The following is an 18,654-nucleotide window of genomic DNA, read 5'->3' as shown; positions in this document are numbered from 1 at the left end:
TTTATCCAGACAAGCGTGTGCTGGCCGTGCTTTTTGTTTGCGTCATCACAAATTTCTGTTTCGGCCGTGTTGTTTCGGTGATAAAAGTATTTTGGCCGAAAACCGAAAATGCGCTTTTGGGCCATTTTCGGCCGGAAATTTTTGGTGGCCGAAAATTCGGTGCATCCCTTAAGACAACTGCTCTACCTCCTGAGCTTAGCCGACCCTTCCTTAGCTGAGCTGACCCTAACTCGACACGGACAGGGTGCATCGCAACGGAAAGATATACATTTGCCCGTGAGACACATATCAGCATGCCAGGTGTGTCCTAGGAGTTAAAAGCGATCCTGACTCGGCGACCTGCAGTGCATTGCGGGTTTCCCGTACAGATTCGGCCTCACTCAACACCTACAAATGGTGCACAGTAGAATAAAACCCTTTGTTTGCCACATCTGCCAGAAGAGTTACTTCCGGAGGGAAGACTTTGAATCCCATGAACGAGTCCACACCGGAACCGCACGGGTGCTCCCATGCGACCTCTGTGCAAAAGATTCAACCGGAGAGTGGAACTGAACTGAAATCCGGTGCAGCAGTTTATCAGTTGCATGATGTATCATGTGATACAAGAGACAAAGAGTTTAAAAACGATTTCACAAAGTTGTTTATAACATTTACATTTAATTTGATTTGATCCTCTCATTTGGTGCGTAAAAGGTGCGTTCTTACAAAAGGTATTACATCGAAGCAAAATATAGGTCATAATTGTAGAATTAAGCAAATATCAGCACGGCTGTCATTCGGTCGTTGGTACGAGGCCGTAGTTCGAGTTCCGAACATAATCACATCATAATCATTGAACTGTTGCCAAGCAACACATAAACACACTAGCTTGCTACGTTGTATAGGTCTACACGTAAAATTACGTTACGTTCCCTTGGTCCTCTTCTGACGACTATTCATAATTTCACTCAAATGTTATGCCTGTTCATTTTTGGTGTGCAAAGTTAGTTGCAACCTAAGCTACATAAAGACCGTTAATAACATTTACGGTTATCAGAACACCCGTAAAGCGCAGGGGATACATGCGTAGTTAAAAGTCCCAGTGCTGTTATACTCAATATCAGCACTCATGGAAAGCCTCTTGTCCAATCAAATTACATGATCGGAACTGTTGCATAATGTAAAATATATTTTTTCTAACTCCTGGCCATCCAAGCGGCCAGCAACAGACACAACACCCACAGCGGGCGGGCCGGGCCGAGGGGGGGAGGGCCCCCTGATGGGACGGTGGGAGTAGGGCCCACTGGCGGGGCGATGGAGTGGAAACATGTTCCCACGTTGCCCACTTTATCGACGGCCACGATTTCGACGATCTGCGAGCAGCAGGAGGCGTTGTAGGAGGCCTCGATGTCGAGGTGGGTCAAAGCGTCGTGGGAGAGGACTCCATTCCCCTGCCGCAGAGTGATGCGGTCGATGCCCGTGCCGTTACCGTCGGTGACGTTGGCGGAGAGATTCCAGCGGAAAGACGCGCACAGAGACACGTTCGTGGGACAGTCATCCGCCGCGACTCGGTCTACTTTACACGTTGGTCGGACAAAGTCTGTAATCTGGAAAGGACATGAAGCAGTCTTAGCACGTAGAGTCATTATATTTAAATCATTAAGGACTACATTTAGACCAGTACGGAAGAGGATTAGGGCTACATGGGATCATTTTGGGGGAATTCTGACTTTAATAAATGAATAAAGAGCTCTGACTTTGAGTTAGAATTCTGACTTTAAACTCAGACTTTTGACTTTAAACTTTGGATTCTGACTTTAAACTCAGAACTCCAAAAAAATTCCCATGAGGCCCTAATCCTCTTCCGTAGACCAGAGATTACCAACATTATTTAGTTTGGAGCTAACAAAAATTGCAAATTTCTAGAGTTCCTTCAAGTACACCTATGGAAGGGAGTGGTTACCTTGGAGACAACAGAGAGCCTTAAGACAGCATAGTTGGAATCAGCTGCGGCAGAGGTCTTGGCCATTATGGTCAGTGTGACGTCGGTGCCTGATGGTGTGCCTTTAGGTGGTGTGATGGTCAGAGTACCATTAGCGTACTGCCCGGTCGTCAATGGAACACTGGCGTGAAATAAGGAAGCGTGTTTAAATCTTAAATTTAGGTTATGGTCTCTAAATGTAGGATGAACCCCAATAGCTTTAGCCAAAGTACAAACCCAGTGAATGTTGCTGGTTGTGAAATCATGAATTCAACATTTAGTTTGGAACATTTGTTTTATACCCTACTTCATGGGGAATGTCATAGGGAATTCTCTGTCATTCCTGGCGTTGATGGAGCATGGCCCGCCAGAGCCCTCCGTCATCACGCTGAAGGGAATGCTCAGCATTTGTCCCGGCTCCACGCTGCCGTCCGCCACTGCCTGAGGAAACACATGCACTTCATTCACTTCATGCATTGTCTTTGTGTATGGTCATCAGATTTAGTTGCTGTATATACTACAATTAGTTTACGATTCATAGTCATTTTAGAAAACAAAGTGCCAAGAACTAACAGTCGTTAGGTTAACCCATTCCCCGTATACAACAAAGATAGCTAGGATAAGATGCTACACAATGCTAAGTTCTATTAAAGTGCAAGGACGTATAATATACAATAAGTGCGTCAGAGGTGTGGGGGGGACGGGGGGGGGGGCAAAGACACTTTTATCCAAAGCGACATGCAAGGAATTCAAATCCATCGGTCGTTTATCGTCGTCGGTGTGTTAAATGAGGCTGACCGTGACGATGACTTTAGAGACGCTCATCTGGGTGGTGGACTGGCGCTGGAACTGACTGCCGGACACCAGGTCTGTCCCCGTCAGGATCACCACAAACTCCCCCTGTGGAACCGCGTCCACCGTGACCAGGATGTCCCCGTTGCCCAAGTCCGTCGTCGAGCCTTTGCTCACAGGCCCAGCCCGGGACACCGGAATGAGGCCCACCTCGCCCACCGTGACCGACGCAGGCCCCTTCCGGCCCATCACCGACAGCAACAACATGGCCGGCCGGCCTGAGTTCAAACAGCAGGGCTGGTTTTATAATTTTTCCATGTCTTTCCATGTATCCGTTGTACCTGTATCACTATACGGCAATGATTGCGCATACAGTATAATACTGCAGTTAACACTAATACATTTACATTACATTTAGGGCATTTAGCAGACGTTCTTATCCAAAGCGACTAACAATGCACACATTCACACACCGGTGGCGGAGTCAACACCACAAACAGCCAGCTTGTCAGTAGCAGTTAGGGTGAGGTGCCTTGCTCAGGCACACCTCGACACTCAGCTAGAAAAGATGTTCATAGAACTAAGCCGGGGATCGAACTAGCAACCTTTCGGTTTCAAGTCAGCCCGCTCTACCTCCCTGAAATACTGCTGCCGCTAATACAATATTTACCTGCTTGTGGACGCCCGGTGATGGGTGCATAACCGGGGTGGGGTCCCTTGAAAGCGTGTACATAGTCATAGATGAAGGTGATGGTATTCTGGCCTAGACGTTTGAACACACACAACCTCACACAGTTACATATCACACCTATGTTCTGGCATAGACGGATTATGACATATCGGGCCCCTGGGCACGTGGACTCCGCAGCCCCCCCCCCCCCCCTTCCAACATAAACACACGCACCCAGAATACACACACACACTTATTGGCGATAATAAGTCATTGGCCTATACCTGCAACTCAGCAGGATTTGTGGCACAGGAAAGGCAACCTCACAATAATTATTACAAATAAATGCATCTTTATTTCACCAAAACAGGATAAAAAAAATACATAATTGATGCAATTTTTGGCGATTTGAACGAATTTCGAATGCACCGCTTTCAACCACAAATAAAAACGACTTAAAGCAACTCAATACGAACAGTTCCTTACATTAATTGACAGTAATGCATTTCACCTATGAAATGCATTTTTCGGGCTCTGTTCCGTGCAAAATCCTCCACGATATCATCAAACTCCAGTGCAGTAAGGTCGCTCTCAATGAGAGAAAGTGCCTTGAGGCGTTTTTGTGACATTTTCGTCCTCACTCCTCAGTTCATTTTTTATCCTGGACAGAAGAGAGAATGCCCGCTCCCCTTCGCAATTACTGACGGGCAGAGTCAGAAAAAGCCGTAGCGCTACATACACATTTGGAAACATAGATTGCAGTCCACAATCGAGTATAATTCGTAGCAGTCCTTTTGGGGTTGCATCATCTCTAGGCTTGTTAAATGATCTGAACTGAATAAATGCATTGCTTCAACGATCCACTTAGAGTTCGCCGTTGCTCCATGTTTAAATGACAGTGACTTGTTCGTGAATGGTCTCAAATTCACAAACTGAAATAGTGCCCCCTAGTGATCTTTCTATTAATTTATTTACTCAATAGTAATAGGCCTACTATTGTTGTTTTCGCTTGAATTTTTGTATTTCTCTACTGATTGCTTGGACAATGCAACATTAAAAGTTACTAACGCTGGAGCCCTGGGCCCCACTGTTAGTAACTTGTGGGGCCCTGGACCCCACTGTTAGTAACTTGTGGGGCCCTGGACCCCACTGTTACGCGTGTGTTTTTCCTCTGCTGTTCTGTGTGCTGTTCCTGGTATCACCCTCCCCGTCGGACTGATCAGACACACCTGCAGCCCCTCAGCAATCACGTGGATTGGTATTAAGCTGCAGGGATGAGAGCAGACGTGGCCAGTGGGCCAAATAGGCGAACCGAGTGGGTTCTCTGTCGGTCGCGAGTCGGAGCTACGTGGGCTCTTCGTCGTGGCATTTCTCCCTCAGTGGAGGGTTAGTGTTGTTTGTTGCTCCCTCAGTGGAGGGTTAGTGTTTGTTGCTCCCTCAGTGGAGGGTTAGTGTTGTTTGTTGCCCCCTCAGTGGAGGGTTAGTGTTGTTTGTTTGTTTGTGGTTCTTTCTGTGTTAACAAGACTCATTTATGCAATAAATGGTATATTGGTTGAAACTCTGCTACTCTCTTCTGTTCTTTAAACGCCCGGTATTATATTCATTGTTGCCCCCCCCTTCCCCCTGGACACCAACGGGGTGGGTCGTAACACCCACTGTTAGTAACTTGTGGGGCCCTGGACCCCACTGTTGGTAACTTGTGGGGCGGCTCAGGGGGGCCCAAGGGCCCCCCTGAGCCCTTGGGCCCCTGGACATGTGCCCGGTGTGCCCGTGCAGTAATCCACCCATGTGTTCTGGTACCATGGACGCTGAATGGAATGACATATTATTTAAAATGTACATATTAATAAAGAACACAGCCCTAACAGCCAAATATGTAAGTGAGTATTTTCTTGCCCTCTTGGGTCAGGGGGGTGTCATAAATACATGGCCGGTTAAGCCCTTTGAGACTGTCCCTGTGATTAAGTGCTATACATTAAAATGTAATTGAATTATGTTCAATGTCTATGTTCCCCGGGTCCTATGTTCCCCTCTTTGTATGAGACTGGGGAACATAGGACCCTTTTTTTTAAAAAAAAAAGGATCCTATGTTCCCCGCTTTTCCCAAAAAGGGTCCTATGTTCCCCGATATATATGTGATCGGGGAACATAGGACCCTTTTTAAAAAAAAGGGTTCTATGTTCCCCGGTCTGTTACTTTTTCCACCATTACTGCCAAATTCTGGCCGAGATAACTACCATTGCATGTCTTTACCTTTTTTGGAAGAGGGAGAGACGTCGGAGAACCTGACGCAGTCTATTCATACGCCGTTAAACAAACCCCGAGAAGCCCAATCCCTACGAGAGCTCCCCGCGCTACGGCCAACCGGAGGCGCACAGAGATTTTGGCCGTGATATTATTAAACAATTATATTATATTATTTACTATTATATAAAGAGCTCCGAGAGTCGCAAACGGCAACAATCACTTTCTCCTCCATGCTGCAGTTCACCCCGGACTGCACTGAGTTGGCCGGTTGAACGCTGATTGGCTGTTACGTTACACATGTCACTCAGTGGCCACGCTTTTGAACGCCGATTGGCTGTCATCGCGCGAATGTCGCGTCAAAGTTTAAATATTTTTAAAGATTGATATATTGCGGGGAACATAGGACCCTTTTTCCAGAAAAGGGTCCTATGTTCCCCGCTTTTCCCAAAAAGGGTCCTATGCTCCCCAATATGTATGGCTACAGGGGAACATAGGACCCTTTTTGGGAAAAACAGGGAACATAGGACCCGGGGAACATAGGGATGACCCCGCCCAGAAGAACCCAAAGTCTCCTCCGTCTGACCTGTGACCTTCAGTGTGTAGGGTTGAGCCGAGGCCATCTGTATCTTCCAAGTTCCGGTCTGCTTATCATCATCCAGACGGATCCTCCACAGGTTCCCAACACTCTGGATCGTCCCCAGGCCACCGCTGAGCTGCGTGTTGCTCTGACTCACACCTGAGGGTTGGTATCAGGTCCAAGTACATTGGTCAGAAGAAGGAGAAACAACAATATATCTCTGCCGGTACAGTAAGGATGTTCATAGAACCCAGTGCCAAGAACTAACAATCGCTAGGTTAACCCATTCCCCGTATACAACAAAGATAGCAAGGATAAGATGCTACACAATGTGAAGTACTATTTTTAAGTGCAAGGACGTACAACATAAAATAAGTGCAGACATTAAGCGACACGATGTAGTAGGTAAAGTAGTCATTCACAAACGCACGCATACGCAAACATACACACACTACCGTATTCTTGCGTCATGCTAAACTCATGTCTGTTCTCCCACAGGAGAACTTTGGCAACTTTGGTGACCTCTAGTGGCCAAAGATATTCAGGACCTCAGTCTGCCATTAGAAGTATGGGCCACATCTGCTGGGTTTGGGTTGGTTGTATTCCCTTTGTTGTCCAACCATAGAGCTGGGGTGTGACAACGTATATGTATATATATATATAGAATATGGTTTACTCAAGTGGTCCTTTAGGGCTTGCTAGTAATTCTCTTGGCATGTTGTAATACCTGCAGGGTTGCTAATGTTGAACGTCATCTGACTCCCAGTTATGTAGAGCGTGATGTTCTTCAAAGACTCGTCCAGCAGGAACGTGAAGGTCTCACTCCCAGAGCTCCTGGACCGCTGAAGAACGGTCACCTGATAGGAAAGGAAATGCAAGTCTGTGACATTTGTATGTTTACACTTACATTGAGGGGATATTGCTGACGCTTTCACCCAAAGCGACTTACAACTATTCATACACACACCGACGGCGGAGTCAACCACGCAGGGCGACAGCCAGCTCATCTGGAGCAGTTAGGGTGAGGAGCCTTGCTCAGGGCACCTCACATGAATGGGTGAATGTTAGGCAATATTGTAAAGCACTTGTGGCCACTGGTTAAAAAAGCGCTGTATAAATGCGGTCCGTTTACATTTGAACAAAGTAAAGTGTATGTTTTTCTATCTGTGCCGACTGACAGAGCGTTCTAGCCTCTAAAGCTGTAGGACCTTACCAGGGCTGAGGTGGAGGTGTCCAGGATGATGCCTGTGGCTTCAGGCAGACTTCCCTTTGTGACGTGGATAGCCTGGCCCCCAGAGGCCAAGGCCAGGTCCCTGTAGTCGTTGAAGGTCGCCGTGATGGAACGCCGTTTCCTGCCTCCGCTGGTTGTCATGAAGAAATTCACCACCTGACACGGATTAACATTTAGGGCATTTAGCAGACGCTCTTATGAAAAGCAACTTAACTACATTTGTCAGAAGGGAAACAATATATCGCTGTCTGTACAGTAGGGATCCTCTGTACAGGGACCCTGTACAGTAGGGATTGTTAGCAGGCACTAACAATCGCGCTAGGTTAATTCCTTACATACAACGATGATAGCTAGGATAAGATGCTACACAATGCTAAGTACTATGTTTAAGTGCAAGGACGTACGACATACAATAACTGTGTACTTTAAGTGCCAGGGCGTACAACATACAATAAGTGTGTAAGAGGGTTGTGTGTGTGTGGGGGGGGGAGCCTCACCGTAGACTTGGTGCTGCTGATGAGAGCCGAGATGGTGTCTTTGAGCGCGATGTCTTTGGCGGTGGCGTCGGTGAACACGTAGATGTGTGAGAAGGCCGGAGCGGCCGTCAAGGCCATCTGGAGAGGGAGAGGGAAAGACCGATAATTTATCAGTGTGGGGGGACGTGCGGCGTCTGGCCTGCAGGAGGAGTATGGGCAGGTTGGGAGCGCACCAGATGGCTGGGGAGATTGGGCCTGATTGCGGGCACCTGCTCGCAATCAGGCCCAATCAGGGAGTGTGTATTTATGTGCCTGCTTTGTTTGTAGTAGGAACCGGGAGAGAGGGAGAGATCCAACGCGATCCACACCAGAGAACCCCACCAGAGATCGCAGGTCGCAGAGCGCTGAACGCGAGGACTCTCCCGGACGTTGTTGATACATAGTTTGAGCCTCTGTTTTGTTTTGCTGTCGATTGAAATAAAGAAGCGAGTGAGGGAAAACGAACTTTGGTCTCCGTGCGCTCTTTGACCTGCTACAGTGGAGCTCAAGGTGGAGCGGGCGCAGACATGGACCAGTCACCGCTGGGAAGCATGCTCAGAAATCTGGCCCAGATGGCGGAACGGCAGGGCCAGCTCCGGCAGACCCAGAGCAAGGTGCTCACAGAGCTGGCCGCGGGCCCGCTGAGCGCGGAGAGGGACCCAGGGGAGCGGGACCCGTGGCCAACATCCACGTCCCAAAGATGGGGGAGGCGGACGATGGGGAGGCCTTCCAGGAGACTTTTCAGGGGGTGGCCGAGGTCTCCGGGTGGCCTCGTCAGGATTGGGCTCACCGTCTCCTGCCGCTCCTGACAGGGGAGGCCCAGCTTGCGGCCCACTGTCTGCCGGCCGGGGCCCAGCGGGACTATGGGACCATCGCCAGGGACATCCAGGACCGGCTTGGCCTCTGCCCAGAAGAACATCGTCGCCGGTTCCGGACGCTGGCGTTCACAGCGGGGGGCCGTCCTTTCGCCTTTGCCCAGCCGCTGCTGGACCAGGCGAGGAGGTGGCTGGTTCCGGACCAGAACTCGGCGGAGGACACCTCCAAGCAGGTGGCCTTGGAGAGGTTCGTTGAGGGGCTTCCGGCCAGGACCTCCGCCTGGCTCCACCAACGGCCCAGCGACCACCAACACCGGTCCCGCGCACCGGTGCAGCTGCCCTACGGCGGGACAGGCCAAGCCCGGCGGCGAGGGCGAGAGGGAGGGTCCCCGTTCCGGAACGAGCACATGAATCACCTCCCACCCCCACTCCGCAGACGGGCGCTCAGACGGCAGGGGAGGGGTGTTGGAGGTGCGGGCGGCCTGGTCACTTCTGGCGGGATTGCCCTCTAATTGAGGTGGGCCAGGTCGTCCGCGTCACTGGTGCCCCATCTCCTCCCCACAGTCCCGGCGAGGCGTACCGTATTCCGGTGAGGATACAGCGGGGTACGTACCAGGCGCTTTAGGACTCGGGCTGCATGCAGACCATGACCCATCAGCACCTGGTGTGGTCCGAGGCATTGGTGGAGGTGTCGAGCGTTTCGGTGAGGTGTATACACGGGGATGTGCACGAGTATCCTTTGGTCCCTATCGAAATTCGGAGGTGCGCAGGTGGTGCGCATCCTGCCCCGAGTGCCAGCTGGTGAATCCCCCGGCCGTCCCCAGGGCTCCCTTGCGGCCCCTTCCCCTGGTGGAAGCCCCCTTCGACCGCATTAGCATGGACATTATCGGGCCATTAGAACGTCCCGCACACAGGTATCGATTTGTGTTAGTCCTGATCGACTACGCAACCCAATACCCGGAAGCAATTCCGTTGCGCAGCATCAGGTCATGGAGCGCTGAACGCGAGGACTCTCCCGGACGTTGTTGATGTATAGCCCCTGTTTTGTTTTGCTGTCGATTGAAATAAACAAGCTCCCAGTGAGGGACGACGAACTGTGGTCTCCGCGCACTCTTTGACCTGCTACAATCGGTTTACACGTTAACAATTAAATCGTCCGTGTTTAAAGTGCAGAATAACGGATATGTGGAATAACCTGGAGCCCTGAGAGACACAGCTCTGGTCCGTCACCGCCGCCGCTGGCCGTCAGCTTGGAGATCTCATTCTTCATGACTTCGGGGTCTGTGGTCCTTGTCAATGGTCCGAAGTCTGCATACCCACAGAGGTATAAATAGGAAATAATGTTAAGGGAGCATTTTCTTGCCCTCTAGGGGGCTATGGTCAGGGGGGGGGGGGGGGTAATACACATATGGCCTGTTAAGCCCTTTGAGACAGTACCTGTGATTAAGGGCTATACTAATAAAATTGTATTTAAGTTCATTTGACCAGATATTTTCAAGAGTGCTTCTTTTGTCATCTGATCTTTGATTGCAATTCTCTGAATCAATATGCTTTGTAGATGGCTGGTAGCATTATTTAACGCATGAAACGAAGCAAAACCTACTGATCAAATAGTAATTTCATGACTAAAAAGGACACTAGTGTAACGCTGCCCCATGAGTACATTTACATTCAGGGCATTTAGAAGACGCTTTTATCCAAAGCGACTTACAATAAGTACATTGGTCAGAAGAAGTGAAACAATATATATCGCTGTCGTTACAGTAAGGATGTTCATAGAACCAAGTGCCAAGCCCTAACAATCGCTAGGTTAACCCATTCACTGTATGCAACAAAGATATGTAGGATAAGATGCTCCACAACTAAGTACTATAACTAAGCATGACAGACAGTAAGTGCGTACATTAAGCGCCAGGACGTAGAGCATACAATAAGTAAGAGGGGTGGGAGGGGGAGGCTATGTAGTCTAGGTGAACTCTGAACAGGTGAGTCTTGAGTCTTTTGCGCTAGCTGGTGAGTGACTGAGTAGGACCCCAAACAAACTCACCGGGGTCGTTAAAGGGGACCAGGATGTACTCCGATGGTTCATCCTGTGTTCCCTTTTTACTGTCAATGATGTTGTAAACCACCGCCTTGGCCGTTGCAATGTCGTCCGCCATGCTGCCCGTGGTGTCGATGACGAAGCACACCCCCGACGAGCGATCGATCCCCATCAACCTGGGCGAGGAGGAGGAAGAGGAGGAGGAGGTTGTGATCACAATGAGACAAAGGGGAAACCGAGGGACATCCTGGTCCGATGTCCCACGGCGAGCTTCAAAGCGCAAAGCGCGTCTCCGGCAGGCAGGAAGAGGCGTCACCTCAGGAAGTCGCGGTCGCCAGCCGCTCCTCTGATGTCCTCCAGGAGCTGGAGGCTGGCGCTGGTTGCTGCGGTGACGGCGGCGTCGTGGAGGGCCTCGTTGCCGGGGCGACGCTCGTCCTTGCTGATGCCCCCGCGGGGTACCGCCGCGCTGGTCAGGTCCCCTGCTCCTCCGTGGCTGCATTTACCTGCGGCCACAGGGGTCAGGGGTTCAGGGGTCGTCAGGGGTTCAGGGGTCGTCAGGGGTTCAGGGGTCGTCATACGTTGTTTCTAAATTATTATTTATATTCATATTTTTTTTATTATTTTATTTGTTATATATTTTTATAAATATTTTTATATATTTATATATTTTTTTATTTTATATATTATCATTGCCTCATAAAAATGATGATAATAATACAAAATAGATTAAATGAAAGAGAAATTGATATCAGCATGGAGAAAGGAATTCATATCAGTGTAAAATAATCAATTGTATGAGTCGTAGCTTTTGTCACTTTATTATCGATTTATTATCTTTATGTTGATACCTTTAGGCTTTTCACTGGAGGAAATTCCCATGTAGCCCGATGTCAGCTTATTTTCCTGAAGAATGTTGGCAAGGATAGTGTTGGGACAATTCCCACTGGCACAGTCTCTGCATGTGGCGGTGTCCTTAGCTGTAAGCCACAGCAGCAGCACCATCAAGAGGCATACCAAAAAAGCATATTTAACGTTTAAGTCTTTCATTTTACATGTTGATATTTTGTCAATTAAATTGAGGTTTAGTGTTTTATGTCACATTTTCCCTGGTCTGAATATGCTTGGGCTATCTCTCAAGTAGAATATTCGATTAGCTTTTGGTGACGCACCTTGAGTGTTGCGTTAGAAGTTGGTTTAAAATTCTTGAGTTACATTGTAAAGGCATGTTTGTACCCACAACTGTCATGATGGTGCCCCATCCACCCCATGGCTCAACAATCTATTGTCCCATTTGTTATCGTGAATGGCACCGACTTCCTCTTGCAGAAGCCTATCTTTCATAAACCTTGCAGTGGTTTAAAGGGACACAAGGAATTCTCTCATACACACACGTACCTGCTATGTTTTCTATGGGGAGATCTGGTTGGATGAGGTTGGCAAATGGCTCTGTATTGTCCAACTCAACCCAGTTACTGTGGCTGTAAAAGTCCTATTGGCCAACACACACACACACACACACACACACACACACACACACACACACACACACACACACACACACACACACACACACACACACACACACACATGCACACACACTTTTTATGTTGATGAAAAAATTATAATGTATTGGTTTCTGTTTCTGGTGTGTTCCTCACCTGTAGTGTGTGGAGAACTCTGCCCAGCATTTCCCTGGAAGCCTGGTGGTTTTGTATGTTGGCCTTGATGCTGACCACACCCTCTGTGATTAGGGCACGCCCTTCCAAGAAGGCCTCAGAGTTGAAGTGGTGAGGAGCGCTGGAATTTATACAGTTTTCTTTTTCAAAGCATTTCATATCTTGTTTTGTGTTCTAGCATTTTTTTGTAATTAGTATGCCTTTTTATACATTCCTTTATTAACAAGCCCTCTATTTTACCCTAATTATTTAACGATATTTTTTAGGACTTGGCAACGATTCAAAGTTTTATTCACGTTAAACGCATAGTATTGGTGAGTTAATTTGCGATTAATCATAGTTTTATTGACTCACTCAGTGTGGGTTGAATATGTAATTTAAGGAACACCACAGATTTGGAAATTGTTAACAGGCAGTTAATTAGTACAATTGTAAACCAACAGTTACTACAGTTAATTTCAAATAAGTAGCACCACAGATTTGGGATTTGTGAACAGGCTGTCACTTCCTGCAAGTGTAATTGAATAAGTGGAACTAAAAACAAAAATGATTTCTGATATGAATGTAGACATTCTTTGGGAAAAGCCTTGCAATATCAAAGTGAAAAAAAAAGAGGTTGTGCGTTAATGCGTCAATTTGTATTAATCGCGTTAATATAAGATTGCGTTAATGCGTAATGCTTTGCGCGTGCGTCGGCAAATTCCACCGCACAGTCTGACGTCACCATGTTACGGAAGTACGGTTTGAGCGCAAACAAGCTGTTTCAGGGCAGGCATTCATTAAGGGGGCGTTCTCGGTGGGCGCGAATACTCCCACTGGCTCAGACTTAGATTTTTCTAATTTAGCAGACGTAAAACAAGTATACATTAGTCATATAACCGTCTAAAGCAAAGGGAAAAGACGAAAAAGCATGATGTCACTCCTTTAATAAATATGGGTCTATATTCTACGAGAAAGATGTTGTTTTTTTTCATTCACACACCTGGCAACAAAGTTCAGGTCCACCAGCGCGTTCTGGACGTAGACCTCCTGGAGAGCCGCGCGGAACTTGCCGGCCGACACCTCCCCGGTCGCCGTGGGACCCAGACAGGCCTGGACCAGCTCCTCCGCAGAGGGACCCTGGAGGTCAAAGGTTAAAGGTCAGGCCTCCATTGGTACAGCAGACGAGGAGGGAGAGAGGTGTGCCGTGTGTTACGGGCGGCATGTGGCTCAGGAGGCAGAGCGGGTCGGCTTGTGACCGGAAGGTTGCTAGTTCGATCCCCGGCTCCTTCTAGCTGAGTGCTGAGCATGGGTGGGCTGGCCATCTGGCATACCGGGCATCGTCCCGGTGGGCCGTTGACCCAATGTGGGCCGGTCCGGTCCACTATGTTTTCTTTTTTCCTCTCTCTCTAAATTCCCTCCAATTGGGCCGGCCAATGGGCTACAGAGAGCTAGCAGTTTTTTGCCAGCATCGACGCATATTATTGGTCTATGTTTGTCATTGTCAATCAATCATGGGCTGACAGGCTCAGAGAGCCCTGACAGTGCTATCAATCACAACACAAACCAGGGTGGGCGGGACCTCATGGCATGGGCCGGAGTCGCGGGAGCTGTCACGTTAAAATTGTACCGGGGGCGAAAATTGTACCGGCCTACGTCATCAGTTGTTTACATCTTGACAACCTGCCTGGCAACAAACGACGCGATCGTCTGTTGCCGGGCAGGTTGCAAAAAACATTCGGCTCATGTTTCCAAAAGACGAAATAACATAATACAGATAACGGATCGCCAGATAACACTTGTTTTTACTTTATATTTGTATTGTATTTAATTGTTTAATCGAATAGCAACAGACGACGCGATCGTCTGTTGCCGGGAAACGGGCGATCGCGTCAAATGACGTAGGAAGGTTCTTGAACATTCGCGTCCTACGTCATTTGACAAAACCCTTGTTAAATATCATGTGTGATATTTAACAAGGGTTTTGTAGTAGATATGGCGGTTGGAGATGCAACAACCACAGGATGTCTGTTAACTTCCTGTTCGGGTTTCACACCTTTCTTGTCAACAGCACAAGAAACACAAACTTGAAAAACAAAAAACTGTACTATTATTCGGATATACAGGGTTCTTCCCGTTCGTCTCGTCCCACCCCTAGTGCTAATAAAGTAGTGGGCTGGTCTGGAGAGAAAATGCCAGGGCTGAATTTTTCTCCCTGTCCACCCCTGAGGTGTCCCTGAACAAGACACCTCACCCTGACTGCTCCTGACGAGCTGGCTGTCGCCTTGCGTGGCTGACACCGCCGTCGGTGTGTGAATGTGTGCAATGATGGGTGAATGTTAGGCAATACTGTAAAGCGCTTTGAGCAACTACTGGTTAGAAAAGCGCTGTAGGCCTATAAATGCCGTCCATTTACCGTTTACAATTTGTTGAGGGATAAGATTTGTACACTGCTTTCAGAAGCAGTGTACAAGATACCGAGGACTCAGATTAACCTATGGGTGTACGTGCGTGTCCAAGATTATCGGGGGATTAGTATCGGCGTGGTAGTGACAGTGGGCCGGTGTTTTCAACCTACCGTGGGATTAAACTCATACCCGGAAGAATCGGCCACAGCCTGACAAGTCTCTTTCAGTTTTTGCAAAAGAGCCGTCCTTGTAATGCTGACATGGGTGGCTTCCCCCCCTCCGATGGGGACAAAGGCCACCGAGCTCTGCAGCAGAGCCAGGGACAGGGCCAGGGCGAGGGCCAGGGCGTGCAGGGCTGAACACATGATCACTGGAGAGAGGACGGGCTGGAGGGAATTCAACGGTTAGAATAATGTTCAAAGATGGCAGTCAGATCGTAGTGTAAACAAAATTAATTAATTTCATGTTGGTGGTGAAGTTAACTTCTTCTGAAAGTAAGATAAGGATACAACAAATGGTATACAAAAATAATTTCGTTCAAAGACTTGACAACTAATATATAAAATATTGTACTGATTTTCTGTTTGAGCCACAACTGCTCTGTAAATAATCTTTTAATTTTTAATTTTATCAATGAATGCTTATCAACAATTGTCAATCCATACACCCGTTGGCAAAAAAACAACAACAAACAAAACTGTAAGTAAGTAAAATAATATTACCACATATGTATAGATAATATAAAAGCAAAAAAAAAGCACTTTGAGATTCTTGAATATAAAGTGCATTATAAATAAAATGTATTATTATTATTATTATTATTATTATTATTATATAGATAATATATATTAGTATGCTACACGTGAACCTCCTAAAATGGCTCAATTTGATTGGTTCACTATCTCGGGATATTGGGCAATATCCCATGATTGAGATCTCAAACTCTGGATATTGTTTTCATCGCAAAATGTCTGTCTCTCCACGCTAATAAACAGGGCCACTTTCATGGAGTGCTCCTCTATAGATTATTTTGCTTATACCACTCTGGCATCGGCATGCATGGCAACCTTCAAAGCGTTGTACTTGAAAGCAGACACATCAGCATTGACCTATTAGGGGGTCTATCTGAAACAGCGCAAGACGCACTCAAATGTATCCATCCAGTGGCTTGAATATCTTTCCCATATCGACCACCTGGAGATTCATTATGCCCTCAATCACGATGAGGTTCAATATGGACCATTCTTCCTAGACGTATATGCCCCAAGTACACCCACAGCCTATCAATTTGCAGGGTGCTTTTATCATGGGTATGAACATTGCTTCAATGCTTGTCATCTAAACCCTGTCACAAAGAAGACCTATGGGGAAATTCGGAAGCAGTTTCAGCTCAAAGTCTCTGCCCTCAAAATAAATCATGTCTTAAACGGTAGATGTTGAGTTGCACAGTTCTTGTCGACTCTGAAGCTACAGAGCAGGATCAATCCCTGTGATTCTCTCTATGGTGGTCGTACCAAAGCCATTGAAATGTATCACAAGGCTGAGCCTGGTGAGAAAATACGCTACCATGACTTCACCTCACTCTACCCTACAGTACAGGCCCGCTGACCCCAAAATCATTTTAAGAAATTTCAAGTCTGTGGAAGAGTATTTTGGTATTGTCAAAAGTACCGTGCTGCCCCCCAGAGGTCTATACCACCCTGTTCTCCCTTACAGATGTAATCGGATTTTAACAAATGGTGATACACAGAAGTATAATTCCAAACCGGTGTTCGTTGCAATTAAGAAATATCAAACCATATTTAATGTTTCTTAATAATAATAAAAAATACAGGGATCCAAATCAAGTTCTGGATGAGAGGGCATTCCCAAAAATGCTAGTTTATTTCACAAGGTCCATAAATGCACTTGTATTTTCTTCTTGGTGTACCCTTAGGCAGTGGTACCACTTAATTCTCCTTCACTCCTCGATGCTGAACGTTCTCATGGCCCTAACTTATGGCCCCTCAAATACAACAGCTGACCACAGCGGGGTCCCACCAAACCAAACCAAAGTCAAAGAACCAGCACTGCTGATCACAAGAAACAACATCAACAAAGGGCAATACTTACTCTGAATTCAGACTGTATTCGAGGATGGGAGACACCTTCGGGAGACACCCTCAGTGTACAGAGTTGGGCTCTTTATGGGTTCATTATCCACTAGGGGTGGGACGAGACGAACGGGAAGAACCCTGTATGTCCGAATAATAGTACAGTTTATTGTTTGTCAAGTTTGTGTTTCTGGTGTGAAACCCGAACAGGAAGTTAACAGACATCCTGTGGTTGCTGCATCTCCAACCGCCATATCTACTACAAAACCCTTGTTATCACACATGATCCAACACTAAATCCTCTCTTGCAGTTATTAGTCTGTGACTGTGAAAATCGTTTGGTGTAAGCCCAGCATTAGTTAAAACCAGACTCGGACAATAATAACAAAATCTCCTGACAAATAATCTAAATAGAAACATATTACAGACAGTAACAGCATTAGACCTGAAACCAATTTGTTTTAACGGTGACTCAGTCATTATGAAACCATAAATAGAGAATTGAACTTTTTTTCTCATATACTTCTCATAATAATAATAATAAATTAAATTTATATAGTGCTTAATATGGTACTCTAAGACGCTTTACATATTTACTGTTTCTTCACTAACAGTGGCTGGTGCAATGACGTGACAGTGATTCTGCAGCACTGTTCTCCTCATCTGGGAACTTTTATCATAAACTGCAAACCCTTCTACTCCCCCCGTGAGTTTGCTTCATTCATTCTGGTCGGTGTTTACATCCCACCGCAGGTAAACGTGCAGGAGGCACAGTGCCTGTTAGCCGACCAGATCCTGAGTGTGGAGCAGACAAACCCGGACTCCTTAGTTATTGTTCTTGGGGACTTTAACAAAGGCAACCTCAGCCACGAACTCCCCAAATATAAACAGTTTATTGATTGCCCGACCAGAGAGGAGAATATTCTGGATCACTGCTACACCACAATAAGCAGTGCATATCACGCCGTCCCTCGCGCTGCACTGGGCCTCTCTGACCACGTCATGGTCCACCTGATCCCCACATACAGGCAGAAACTCAAGCTCTGTAAACCTGTTGTGAGGATATCCAAGCAGTGGACCAGTGAAGCAGTGGAGAACCTTCAGGCGTGTTTTGACTGCACCGACTGGGATGTGTTCAGGTCTGCCACCAACTGTCTGGACGAGTACACAGAGGCTGTGACGTCATACATCAGCTTCTGTGAAGACTGTTGTATTCCATCACGCACCAGGGTGAGTTATAACAACGACAAACCCTGGTTCACAGCCAAACTCAGGAACCTACGGCTGCAGAAGGAGGAGGCGTTTAGGAGTGGGGACAGAGAAAGGTTTATAGAGTTAAAGTACGCGTTTAGCAAGGCGGTGCGTGAAGCTAAACGTCAGTACTCTGAGAAGCTCCAACATCAGTTCTCAGCCAAAGACTCTAGATCTGTTTGGAAGGGGCTCAAGCAGATCACCAACTACAAACCAACCCCCCCTCGCTACATCAACAACCTGCGCCTTGCAAATGAGCTAAATGTGTTCTACTGTCGCTTTGATAGGCAAAGGGACAGGCCTGACACCATCCCCCACGACACCTTCTCCCAGCCTCATCCCACTGACTCCCCCACCACCAGCTCTACAGGACCTCCACATCTTCAATCCTCTGTGTCC

At 47.3% G+C, this 18,654-nt stretch overlaps 1 protein-coding gene across 1 annotated transcript; it reads right to left on the bottom strand.

Annotated features, from left to right (window-relative positions):
• Positions 1-622: 622 nt before the first annotated feature.
• Positions 623-17,185, bottom strand: LOC115540518 (von Willebrand factor A domain-containing protein 7). The gene is made up of 18 exons (XM_030351908.1): positions 17,024-17,185; positions 15,082-15,297; positions 13,507-13,643; positions 12,507-12,645; positions 12,244-12,337; positions 11,697-11,825; positions 11,165-11,351; positions 10,855-11,024; positions 10,003-10,115; positions 7,975-8,091; positions 7,460-7,633; positions 6,974-7,103; positions 6,253-6,405; positions 3,423-3,515; positions 2,759-3,030; positions 2,268-2,401; positions 1,943-2,102; positions 623-1,586 (listed from the first exon to the last, which is right to left on the bottom strand). The coding sequence occupies exons 2-18, from the start codon at positions 15,274-15,276 to the stop codon at positions 1,176-1,178; spliced, it is 2,808 nt and encodes a 935-aa protein (XP_030207768.1). The 5' UTR covers positions 15,277-15,297; positions 17,024-17,185; the 3' UTR covers positions 623-1,175.
• Between the last annotated feature and the right edge of the window lie 1,469 nt (positions 17,186-18,654).

Source organism: Gadus morhua, chromosome 3 (assembly GCF_902167405.1).
Source record: "Gadus morhua chromosome 3, gadMor3.0, whole genome shotgun sequence".
NCBI lineage: Eukaryota > Metazoa > Chordata > Actinopteri > Gadiformes > Gadidae > Gadus > Gadus morhua.
Note: the sequence above shows the minus strand (reverse complement) of the source record. Positions and strands in the feature narration are given on the sequence as shown.

Coding starts and splice junctions, on each gene's coding strand:
- LOC115540518 (XM_030351908.1), bottom strand. CDS start 15,276: ATGTGTTCAGCCCTGCACGCCCTGGCCCTCGCCCTGGCCCTGTCCCTG. Junction 12,646..13,506: donor GACCTGAACTTTGTTGCCAG/GTGTGTGAATGA, acceptor TATAAATTCCAG/CGCTCCTCACCACTTCAACT. Junction 10,116..10,854: donor GGTCCCCTTTAACGACCCCG/GTGAGTTTGTTT, acceptor GTGGGTATGCAG/ACTTCGGACCATTGACAAGG.